The 12,907-nt window shown below is 47.2% G+C and overlaps 1 protein-coding gene across 1 annotated transcript; it reads right to left on the bottom strand.

The window, feature by feature from the left end:
- Positions 1-650: 650 nt before the first annotated feature.
- FAM83A (family with sequence similarity 83, member A) lies at positions 651-11,455 on the bottom strand. The gene is made up of 4 exons (XM_010017947.1): positions 10,886-11,455; positions 7,815-7,982; positions 6,188-6,312; positions 651-1,185 (listed from the first exon to the last, which is right to left on the bottom strand). Exons 1-4 carry the CDS (start codon positions 11,453-11,455, stop codon positions 651-653), a joined length of 1,398 nt encoding a protein of 465 aa, XP_010016249.1.
- Between the last annotated feature and the right edge of the window lie 1,452 nt (positions 11,456-12,907).

The raw sequence follows: 12,907 nt of genomic DNA, 5'->3' as shown, positions 1-12,907 counted from the left end.
AGCTGAAGGCACAGAGTGGAAGTGAGCTGCAAGATGTCCTCCATAACCTGAACTGCCGGGCTCGGCCCATGTCAGCGTTCACAGGCCCTGTCCTAAAACCTCACCAAGAGCAGTCCTTGCTGCTGTACCTCAGACAGTGCAGGGGTACAAACCGGGCTTCCCCATCAGCCCTCAGGAGTCCTCCAAAATCAAGGTGCGATGACAGCACGGAGGTAGTAGACTGCTGCTGCCAGCACCGCCTTGGTTTGGTGTGTAACCAAGCCTTCAGCCTCCTCATGCCAGTGCTAAAATGCACAGCAGTAAATTGTGTCTCACCCCATGCCTGGCCACCTGGAAAACAGTTACCAACCAAATCTACTGCTCCACAGGTACGCTACTGGCGGCAGAGGATAGGCGGCAGCAGCGTTGCACTGTGAGCAGCGTTATTTACATGTGTTCTGCCTGGGATCATGATGCGCCCAAGGTTTACACATTAGCAAGGCTTGGCTTTTTAATTAGGGGAACGAAGCATCCATAAGCAGCAAAACAAAACAGGAGGCTTGAAACCATCCTCATTTTGTATTATAGAGAATTTCTATATTCATCAGTACAGGAGCGATTGCTAAACAGGTCCTCACTAGGCTTACTTGCAATTCAAACCAAGGTGGTTATTATGCAAACAGGTTACCTTGGTGGAGGCATCTCCAAGGTGAGTTTAACCCTGTCATGTTTGGTTCCTCTTGTCTAAGTCTTATAGGCCTGTAAACGTTCATGTTGTTATATAGAACTGCGGAGTTATCAGCCACATAGGGCGGCTGATAGTAGTTAGCCTGGATGGCCTTCTGTGGTGGTGAGGGGGTGAATGAGACATAGTTGTGGAAGGAATTGACTCTATGCAGAGGTGACTGTGGGGTGAAGTTGTTGCTGAATATGGGAGTTCTTGGGTTTTGCTCGTTCTCGTGGGTGCTGCCAGCAGAGAGGCTGCTGAAGGGATCGGACAGAGTGTTGGTGCTTTCCTTGTTGCTGCAGGGGAGGCTGCGCTGGGGGGTGAACAGGAAGGGCATGGTGCTTGGGGGAGTCTTCGGGCCCCTCACGGGCTTGGACAGCGCGTAAAGGTGTCGGAACTCTTCGTCAAACAGCTCCACAACTTGGCCCGTGAACTTGGAGAGGAGGTTGCGGTGAACCTGGCCGCATAACCATGTGAAGCTGGAGGGAGGGACAAGGTAAGGGACAGCATTAATGTCAGCCACTGAGGACTGGGCACCCCTGCAGGGGTGGTGCGAAAGGCAAATGTGCTTTACTGCTGAAGATCTTGTCTAATCACATGAAGATGGTGTCACAGTTGAATTTCAGGTCAGTTCACATCAGTGCTCTTTGACTCGGATCAACCTTTGTTACTGCAGCTGCCTCTAAGCCTTCCAGAAACCTTGGCAAGTTACACAACCTCCTAAAGCGAGCGTCCAGATGCACTGCAGGACTAAACGTCAGGTACGGTACCCGAGGTCTGGGTGTCTGCTCCATGGAAAGGAGTTCAGACCCCACGTTCGGGTACCTCTCTTCCATGCACAATGCTTAAAGTCAGCTCTTACCGTGTCTTGTCTGCACACACATATATTGTGCTTTCCCCGCAGAGTGCTGTGCCAGGTGTAACTCTCACCCTCTCCAAACTGACGTTAGAAAGACTACTGCAAATAACCACCTGTCATCCTCATGTTGCCATACATGTGTTAGTCAAGAGAAACATAAAACCCAAGCTCCCTGTCACATCCCGCTCCCACAGAACAAACCACCACACCTGGCAAATGCTCATTTTCTTCACTATAGAGAAAATGAAATTATAAACATTTCCTACAGCCTTTCCAACAATAAAAATACTACTTTGCTCTGAAGTAAGAGAGAAACACCTCAGCAGTTTTTGTTCTGCTGGTCCAGAGACACACGTGAGGATACCCCACAGCTTTGAAATGAATTTTCTTTTATGTGCTTCCTTAATACACGTGGCAAACATAAATTCATGCTCTTTTACCAAACCACAAGCCAGCTTGATTGTGCTGTGCAGGCTGCCTTGTCAGAGCAGCAGCAATAAAATGAGCACAGTTGAGAGAATGAAATGTAATTACTCTCTGAGCTGACGGGGCTCGAGCTGTGCAGCAGAGGATACGCAGCAGCATTGACTCAAACCTGAGGTTATTCTGTGTTTCAAACCTGAGGTTATTCTGTGTTACCCAACTCTGCCTAGGTTATTCCTGCGTGACTTCATTAGCTACACTGGATTTGCACAAGGATTTGGCTGTAGGTGTGTGCATTTCACATCTTGGCTTGTCATGTTTTGACAAAAGGTCTGTGAAGCTCAGTGGGATTGACAGCCTGAGCTGATGCTCAGGGAGCAAAGCCAGAGGATTTATCTCTGCCCATTCAGAACATTCTTACACAGGGCTGGGTTTGGGCACACAGTGGTTTTATACTGATGGATCAGGAGCAAGGGGAAGAGGGAAGAAATGACTAGTCCAATGCCACCAGGCACCCCTACAATATATACTGTACATTTTATGATTGGACTTGAAAATACACAGTAAGTCGCTAGAATACAGCTTCTCCTCATCCACTTCATTCTAATCATTCTAGATACTGACAAAACCTTGGGAGTCAAGGTGAACAGCCCAGCAAGCTAAGTCGCTGCTGTGGGGGTAACAGCTGCTGTGCCAGCTCCCCATTGCCTGTATTCACCAAGAAGCACTCTCTAAACCATTGCATGTCCTTCATCTGGCAGTTCAGGAGATAATAAACCAGGGCCAAATACAAAACCACACACAATTAGTCTGGGATATCTTCACTGAAGGTTACAAACCCCTGAAAGGGCTGAGGTGTGGTGTGCCGGGTTTACACTTGATGTGCTAGAGAGATAGCTAGTTTATAAAAGAAAATTTAGAGCGAAATAAAAATCAATTACACTTATAGATGGCTTTTTAAAACCCAACAGAATCAAAGGAAAAAACCTGTTGAGCCCAATTTTGATAGTTTACTTGCAGTGTAACTTCCCGGAGTACCTGGAAGATACTGGACAGATACTGGACAGATGATACTCATTTGTGGCTCATCAACCTTATCCGCAACCCTTGTGAGCACAGGAAGTTGGATCCAATCAACAGCCCAAAGATTCTCCATGGACTGGTGGCAATGGGTCAGCTGCAAGGTAACGAGGCAAGACCTGCCTGATTTTAGGCAAAGTTTGGACTTCATGTAGTAAGTCACAGCAATTTACGTGCTGTGCTCTTCACTGAGGAACAAGAACCTGAAGTCAAGACTTCAGAGGTTTTCGCTGGCTTCATTTTAAGAAGAATGAATTCACTGGTTAGGTTTTAGGCCCTGGTTTGCTCCTTGGTCTACAATTCCAAGTGGTCTTCTGGGAAGGGCTCCCAGAAGTCTGTCATCGTCACTATCTGCTCAGAAGGCTCATTTCTCTACCAGGCCTCTTCGAGTGAAGCACGTCAGAAAGGAGGGAAAGCACAAAGAGCTTGGGCCAAAACTGTTTCACAAATCCAGTCATTAACAGATAACTTCTCAGCCACCTTTCCTTTTTGTCCCCAAACCAATCTACTGTTCTGGATCCTGTCATTCATGATGGTGTGAATCAAATCCCACCTCTCCTGTCCAATCTCCATTTGCCCTGGACTTCTTTTTTCCCCTCTGAGCTGCTGCAGCTGCAGTTATTAGGGATGCTCCCATCCCCTGTGTCTACAGCACTACAGAAACATGCAGTTACACACATTCAATCTGAAACTGAAGGACGGGGTTTCTCAGCTGAGCTCAGGTTTGAATTGACCTACACATCAATGTTGCCTGCTGGTGGGATAACCTCTGGATGAGAAACCTGCCCCACCTGAACTGAGGCTTTCAGCAAAGCACCCCAGTGCTGCATGTTGGATACCGGCCTCTGCAGCTTTCAGAGTGGTGGCTGGGGAGGGTCTCAGTTGCCCCTGAGGATCAAGTCCTGTGCTTTCTGCTGCTCTCATTTTACCTTCTTTAGGAGCACTGAGTTCATGCACTAACTTCAATTAATTAAAGGAAATGGAATACCAGTTACCATAGGATGGGGTTGAGTAACACAGAGACAGCAAAAAGAAATACTGCATCCAAACCCCACACCACAGACATATGAACTAAAAAATCAGAGGAAAACTGTGACTTCAGACACTCACTCATGCCTGCACTTGTGCAGAGACATGGGTGGAACAGCCTTCAGAAGCTTCTCAGCTCTGGTCTGCCCTGTGCAGCAGGACCACGCTTACCCACACTGACCCAAGTGATGACTTTTTAATGTGGTTTTAAAATCCACTCCAGAGCAGGAGATGCCACAGACTCAGTGGTGTTTCCTTTGCCCATAACTAGTTGCCAGCTTCAGTCCTCTTCATTGTCCATTAGGCAAACATATTTTGTGCCCAGACACCTGAGCTGTGAGCCAGGGTCCCTTGTAGAGCAGCATGTCCTAAAGGGCTATTTTATTTCTTCAGCCTGTTCCCTTCACTGCTGTTACAAAGCCATGCAGAGCACAGCACTGGTGAAATTTGCTGTTGTATTAGTTTTAAGATCTTTTGGTTTAATTTTTAACATCTGTTCCAGTTTGATTTCCAACAAATGCGTTACGGAAGAGTTTGAGACTGTTTTGCTCAACATCATTCTTGTTCATACCTGCAGCAGCTGGTGGATAAGGTTTAGGGATAACAGAAAACCTTCAGGTTAATAAAGTGAGAGCTAGCAAGCCTACAGAAATACCATGTACTGACAGCCAGCTATAACCCATGTGAACCTGCAGACTGGTGCTGAGCATGCTGGAGTTAAATGCTGTATTGATTTGTTCCTCACCACCATCTCCGCTTACTTGTTGGATAGGGGATTATGTACTTTGGCAAGGCTCTTGAGGTTAGAAGATACTGCAACAGCAGTAGAGAATGAATGGCAGAAGTGACTGCACAGGACTTTGAGGGGTTTTCTTTATCAGGATTGAAAGAGAAGCCAAAAGGAAGCTTCTTGGCTAAAGAAAACAGATCTTGTTCTGGCCCTCTCCTCCCACACATCCCTTACTTCTACTCCCCAAATCTGTTGTTGCATTTCTACTAATTTTTGGTGAAGGGTTGGAAAAACCCCTGAAATAACAAGAAAACCACAGAGCAGCCAATAAAAAACCACTGAGTGTTCACTCATTTTGTCTGATGGTTCATTTGAAAACTGAACACAAACTGGTTGACCACCTCTGGACAGCTGAGCTCCTGCAGCCTGTGCTAACGCCACATATTCACCTTTCCCTTCGGTGCTGTAGTTATGACATCTTCCTATGCCATGCTTTTATCAGACTAGAGGCATTTAAGCTTCCAAATCGTAAACTGGGATTAAGTAAAAATAATCTCATCCTTTTAATTAAATAATCATTTCTTGTCTTTTTTTTTAATGTGGATTTCTAGGACACAGTCACTTGTGAAGCTGATCTGTGTAGCCACGGGGCTTAGGAACTTCATTTATTTGATGCAAGCTCTCTTGAGTCTCCTGAAATTCCCTGACCAGAGGATTTTGGACCTGAATCTAAAACCCTGTTGCTAAGGTGTTATGTCCTCTTCCTGAAATAACTATAGCAGCCTAAAAGTGGAGAGTTAGAGACTCAGCTCTCAAACTAAGGAAACAAAAAGGGAAGGTACAACAGTCATGTAGACACACACTGCCTACCTGTTATTGGAACACAAGAAGAAACAGTAAATCTCTGGAGTATTTCTGGTTTACCTCTAATCACTAAACTTGTCACATGGAGAACAAATCCTCAGATAAGCTGAGTGACATATGCTACATTAGGGGATCCTGAGGGAGATGGAAATGTATCCTGTCTTGTGATCACAGCATTCAAGGACCTAAACAATAAGGAAAGCACAATATTGAGCTATACACACTCCCAGTGCTGCTCCAGGGATGCACCAGCTGTTTACTCTAGTTTCTAAATGTCTAAATTGAATGCCAGGCTCCATAAAGAGCTAACATCAGCTTTAAAGCAAGTTAAATGGAGTATTGAGAAATGGCACCTGTTTGAAAACATGAGGGGGTTTCGTTCAAACAAAAAAGCCAACTTCACCCATCCAAAAACTTCCATGGCACTTTTTTTTGTGAAGGAATATTATATATCGTGAAAGAGCAGCCAGCCATGAACTGCAAGGCTTTATCTCACCTGTAAGAGCCAGAGAGCACGTATTTCCAGTCAGAGATAAGGAATTTTTCTCGTATTTGTCCTGAGAATTTCCTGCCTGATTTGGCACAGTAAACCTCTCCAGTGACGCTGCGGACCGAAATGTTCTGCAAACAAAGACAAAGGAGTGAATGACATTCTTTTTCATATGAAATACCCAAAGGAAATGGCCCTTTCCCCCTGCTGCCCTTAGCTCTTCACTTCCCCAATGTCTGCTATGAGTTCTTCATGGTCTCTCTAATGTTATATTTGAAGATCTGGGGCTAGGGGAAACCCAGCCAAGCTCTCTCACCTGCCCCAGGGTTACTTCTTTCAAGAGGAATATAAACTTGTGCTGTGTAGTGATAACTGATGCTGCCCTGACCCAAAGGAGACGTGTCCATAGCTGAACAGTCTGAAACCTCTGCTGACACTCCAGCAACACTTCTCTCTGGCTGTGAGCTTTCTTGTTTTACACTGGCTATGGCACAATACAGCAGAGCAAAACCTCTGCTCTTCCAACCCACCCTGGCCTGCAAGGACAATGTGTTGCTCTTCTGATGCAGCCCAGATGAATGCTGTCCTGCAGGATCTGATGCAAGAACACGTGTGAGTGCAGAGGCCCATGCAATGCTCTGCATTATCCCTGTACCTGAGCAAGTGCATTTTAAGCAGGCCAGGTACGCAGACCTGACTCTGCTGTCCATACGACACATTGCAGGGCCTTAGTAAATGAGTGACACCAAAGATTTGGCTCACACATGGTCGAAGCCTGTCTATTGTAGCAGCATACTTACAATACATAGCACAGGCTTGTCCTTCCTAAGGAGTGGGTGTTTACAGACATGCAAATGCTGTTATGAGCATGTTTTATTAATTTCAGTTTCTTTATATATCTGGGGTGGAATTCGGCTGTTGAAACACAAGTGTCTGGTGCACGTAAGATGCTCTCAGGTCTACTGCCTGTTCTCCAGCTGCTGTTCCAGAAGTCTGTTTCCTCTGTGACATCAGCCATCCCCACAAAGATGCCACAGGTGCCCTGGAGCACCTAAGCAACAACTGAAGTGGTCCCTAGGAAGTTTATTTTTAAGGTCAGTTCTCTCTGGCAGGTATGATTCTATGACTGATTCTGGCAGAGGTGAAGGTGAACTAAGCTAACAGCCAGCTAAATTTGAGGCATGATCTTTAAAACAGAACTTCAACATGTTTTATTAGAAACCACCTAGTGCAACCGAGGTACTGCCATGCAAAATGGTTTGTGTGCCTGCTGCCAGTGGCTGCCAGACCACAGCTACTGCACAGTAATTAAACAGAAGCAGTTGTAATGCTAGACAACTAGTTGTAATGTTAGACAACTCTAGTTGGGGACTTAAGCTCTGTTTTAAGACTTCAGGGCCCAGATTAGTTTCATCTAAGGACCCAACGGAAATGCTTTACCTTCTTATGACATCCATGGGAATATGGAGGCTTCCTCAGAGAGGAATTAGGTGCACTAACACTACCTCTGGAAATCCCTTGCTCCCTTTTAATTACAAGGTGGACTGACCCTCCCATAACCATGCTTCTAGCTCTGTGTCCCTAAAGTTGTGCAGCTGAATCTGAGCCTGAATGCTTCACAGAGCCACGGTACCTTGAAGAGATCCTCAGCAATCTGCAACTTGTCACACATCTCCGAGAAAAGATGGATGCTGCCGTGATCCAGCAACAGGTAGACAAACACCATGCGCTTGTTGGCTGCCTCCAGGAGGTCACAGAAAATCTCAGTGTCTGTGAACACATCCATCACGATAGCTAGCACCTAGGGAAAAACAGCAGAGGCATTTCCACACTTGATTTACATAACTTAAGGCTGCCTGTGAGACTACTGAGATGTTGTTTATTTGGTTGAAAATCGTATTGCCACCAACAGCCATCTTCAGAGGGTATTTCTTCTGGTTTTCTCCCTAAGTGCCTGAATCAGGGAATCGATGAGACACGTTGCTGCTTTGTTTTATTGCTCATCTAAAGCCAATATAACACGCAACTTACGCACTTCGGTTAAGCTCTTTCAATCATAAAACACAAGATGACCCATGAATTTGCAGGTGAGATTAAAGCACTAGGAATAATACTGAAACCCTAATCAGAGAATAATAAGGATGCAGCTAAAATAAGAGACTGCAGCCCCTGCCAAATGGCTGACTAGTTCTTGTGAGCCACATGCTTTTAGCAAGAATCACTGCAGGATGCTTTCTGCTAGGACTTAACCTGGAAGGGTCCTGGCTTTAAATCCCCACTCTGTTGTTGGGTGGGGTGATGGACTGCAACAACTCCGTCTGTTTGGGTTTTGGAGTTTCTAACAGTGATCTGTAAACTAACTGTTTCAATGGAGCCATGCATCCATGCTTCCCAGTTCACAACTGGCAGGACAGTGTGTAAAAGTCTCAAGACTGGGTGTAAAAGCCCTGACAGCTACTTAAATGCACACCCTTCAGCCAGTGTGGATCCAGGGAACTGTAAACATGATACAAACCCACCTCTATGCTCCAGCCCCTGTGCTCAGTGTTGGGCATGGCCTCTTGAAGGTGCTGGTGGTCTTCACTGATGTCTACTGTTGCCCATAGAAAAGGGCATCTCCCCAGAGCAGTTCAGCCCAGCTAATACCTGGTTTATCTTCAGAAGGTGCCTATTCCTCCACTGATTCAAAAGGAACTCTTGATAATTGCACTTACAGGATATCACCTTCAATCAAAACGAATTTCACAGTGTCTCTGCAGATCTGTCTTATTGTTTACTTCCAGCCTGCACTGAATCTTACTCCAAAGCCTCTTCCTACACCTGCCAGCAAGCTTATTCCCTTCATCATCAATGGAAATGCTACAAGATCAAGCACATCCTGTGTGGCCAGCATCCTGTTCAGGCAAGCCAAATTATTCATGGAGAGCTGAGGATCACACACCTTTTTCCTGCTGCCAAAGCATGGGGCTTCAGAAAGGGCCTTACCAGGGCCAGGTAAGCGGCATGAGTATGTCCAATATCTCACATCCACTCTTTCTGCTCACTCACCTTGTCTTTCTAAACAGCACAGGACTGCATCCAGCCTCACTGTAGCCCCAGAGCACCCTCTCCAGCTCTGCTTTTGCACCAGCTATTCCAAATTTGTGTTTCTGCACCTGGCTTTCCCCTCTGACATGAAGTACTTCTTGCTGCTTTTGCCTGAATTTCATTTCAGGATTTGTGCCTATTCCACAAATGTGTTAAGATTATAGCAACCACTCACCAGTCCTTTGCAGTTTGATATTAGCCGCAAACACAGTGTTTATTCTGTTGTGTATGTTGTTAATAGATATATCACATACTAGGCTATCTGGGATGGACCCATATCAGATTCTCATTAATACATGCTGCTGTTGGAAAACTGTACTCAAAACGCAGTTGCCAAAATTATACTGTGAGTAAGTGTTGCTCTGGCACCCTCTTGTAATGTAAATGAGATGGTTAAGGTCATGTGAACCATGGATTTATATTCCTTTTCGCACCTTTTTCCCTAGAAGTTTTCTCCTCTTAGGACAGAATATCAGCCTGGGTTGATACTTTGTCTGATGCTTATTTTATTACTCCAGAGACATTTGTCTTGCTGCTGTATCTTTCTGATACTGCAACCTCAAATGAGTGATCTGTAATACCCCTGATCTGCTGAGCACTCGCAGCCTTTGACAGGGCAGTTGCCAGTGGGGATTCTTCTCCCCTGCCATTACACTCATCATTATCAGACCCAGCACTTGCCCTTGCAGGAGAATAACACAGTGAAAGTTTGTAACTGCAGTGGGCTCCACAGCCTGTGCCGCACAGCGGGAACTGCAGCCTGGTTTTGTTCCTGGCCATTCCCGGTAAAACTGCTGGTGACGTGTCAAGTTTATACATGAGGAGACCACCCTGATGATCATAAACACAGCGCTGCAGTGTCAAACAGTTTTTTCCAGGAAAACAGGAGAGCTGCCAGAACACACATGACAGGGTCTTTTTGCCCCCCCTCCAGCTACTCAGCTTCTGGTTTCCCAATGTGTAGACACCCTGGCCTGCATCTGGCACCTCTCTGCAGCCCCCCATCACCTGTCTGTTGTCAGGGGCATCATCTGCACCTTTCCCATGTGCCAAGTTAAGCTGCAGTTTCTATACGGTGCCCATATGGCATTTTTAGTGACACTGACAGCACACTACGGATGAAAGGTCTTTTCCCTGAATAATTCCCTTCCTGTGGGGATGACTGCTGGCACAACAGACACACATGCCCTTTCCCAGGCTCCTCCTCATCCACATCTCACATGAATCCCCACGAACAACTGCTAATGGCTCAGAGCTCACTTTAGCTTAATTCTCATTACTGGTGCAGTGGGCTGAATGGAGCTCATCCTGCTGGTGATGCACAAGAGAGGATAGAGCCCAGGTATCCTTTCTACAGCACATTTGCTCTACCACCTTAATGTGAGTTGAAAAGAAGAGGGAATGTTTTTTTTCCTAAAGTCACCAACATAAAAAGGTGTAGGTGTGACTACGAAAGTAAAAAGCAGCACTGCCTGTGTTCAACAACAGGCTCTTTACAGCCACTTTCTAGAGCAAAGCTATACTACAATGCAAAAGGCTGGCTCGGATCAAACACCCTGTTTACATGATCTTTTTTAAGACAACTGGGTGCAGAGGGAACAGCAATTCTCTCCGTACCTGAGTGGTTTTGTTGATGTACCGGCGGATGATGTCTCTGATGTTGCTGTTCTTCTCTGTCTGGAAATACACAGTGGCAGTGGATTTTTCCTTTAAATAGGGTTTGTCTGCTGTAATCCATGTGTGCAGCAGAGCTGGCTCGCTGCTGTCAGAAATGGTGGGGAAGTAGGTCCCTGAAGGGAGTGACCTGGCATCGTTCTGCTTCGGCGCAGCCGTCCCATCGGCGGCCAGGGACTCCTCCGCATAGTAGGACTCCCTGGCATTATCCTTGATGTACTGAGCTTCCACTGAGGAGAGGAAATCCACCTCACCCTCCTTGTTTAAAGTTTCCAGGTAAGATATTGTCCCACCATCCAGGAAGGCATCAGTGGCTAACCTTATGCTTTCGTTGTGGCTGAAATCCGCTTTTGTCAGCTTCGAGGACTGGCTCTTGATATCCTCCAGCCTTTTCCTTATCTTGCCCAAGTGTCTGGAGTGGCTCATGGCTCTCTGTCGCAGCAGATCTGCCGGGCAGGCACCATGCATATGCATGGGGTGGGCAGCGCATTGGTCCTTGTTTGGACACTGCATTGTGGCGTGAAATCACCTCGGCTGAACGAATTAACTATGAATAAAAATAAAGAGATCTGATTACCTCAGGCACATTCACACTCCCCGATTTCCTTGGTACAATTGTCTTTAAAAAAACCCGAAGCTCAGTTCTCAGGTGGAGGTGTACTTCAGCCACAATCTGTTTCCAGATAGAACACAAGAGCAAAACTGATTAGATTGCTTATCTGACAGGTACCCACCTCACCCTGAGGGCATGCGATGGATTCGAGTCCAATTACCAGGGCCGTCCGATTCGGTTGTATTTCCCTTCCTGTCGCATCCTGTGCGATGTGAGTGAGGAAAGCACTCAAGCAAAAGCAGGTAGGCTCCCAAGCATCGTTGCATAATCTTCAAAACAGCTCGAGGCTCCTCTGTCTTCCCATAGTATTCGCTAGGGAGCAAAAACAACTCTGACGTTGAACTGGGACAGAGACAACAGCCATGTCCATAGCTTCAGAACAGCAGACGGGGGCACGGGCTCTTTCCTGCACCTACATGCTACCAGGCAGGCTTAAAAATAGGCTTGAACTTCGTCACTGTGCCCCGTTCGTAGTATGTTGCTATTACCATAGGCGATTCACTCATTTCTTTAAAGCTTTGTGACTACGCCACCCTATTAAAAGAAAAATACCCCTTCCCAAACATCCTGAATATTATGCGGAGGGAGGGTTGTGAGCTGGCCTCAAAGCATCAGAAATACAAACACTCATCACTTGATTGTGCACATTTAGGGCTGTTTGGTTGGTTGTGTTTTTTTTTTCCCTTCCCGGGCTGCAGCTCCTGGAGTCACGTTGTCCCTGTGGCAGCTCGGCTGCTGTGTCATTAGCAGGACAGAGGCGCAGTTCGCAGCGGGGTGCGAGGCACAGCGCCCCGGGGAGCCAGGCCGGCTGGTATGAGTGGCGGGGGTGAGGAGAGCAGGGTGGGAAGGCTCCCTGCCCGAGGTGCACCGTAAATACCTGTGTGCATGCCTGTGCGCGGGGGCACGTGTGACACAGACTTTGCACGAGGGTTGGGCTGTGTCATTAGCAGGACAGAGGCGCAGTTCGCAGCGGGGTGCGAGGCACAGCGCCCCGGGGAGCCAGGCCGGCTGGTATGAGTGGCGGGGGTGAGGAGAGCAGGGTGGGAAGGCTCCCTGCCCGAGGTGCACCGTAAATACCTGTGTGCATGCCTGTGCGCGGGGGCACGTGTGACACAGACTTTGCACGAGGGTTGGGCTCGTCCTCCCCCCTGTGTCCATGCACCGCCGTGCCACGGCTGCAGGGGGAGGGCAGGGCCGAGGGACGTGTCAGTCTCAAGGGTTCTTGCACGGGAGTGTGAGCAGCCGAGTGTGGAAATGGCCCTGACCAGTGCGCTCAGGATCCTGGATGTCTTCAGGGCCACACAGAGTGACACCTATGCCAGATGCCTTATGGCGGGGGGGGGCGCAAAAAG

Source organism: Nestor notabilis, unplaced genomic scaffold (genome assembly GCF_000696875.1).
Source record: "Nestor notabilis isolate BGI_N333 unplaced genomic scaffold, ASM69687v1 scaffold30347, whole genome shotgun sequence".
In the NCBI taxonomy this organism is placed as follows: domain Eukaryota; kingdom Metazoa; phylum Chordata; class Aves; order Psittaciformes; family Psittacidae; genus Nestor; species Nestor notabilis.
This window is presented reverse-complemented; position numbering and strand designations above follow the sequence as displayed.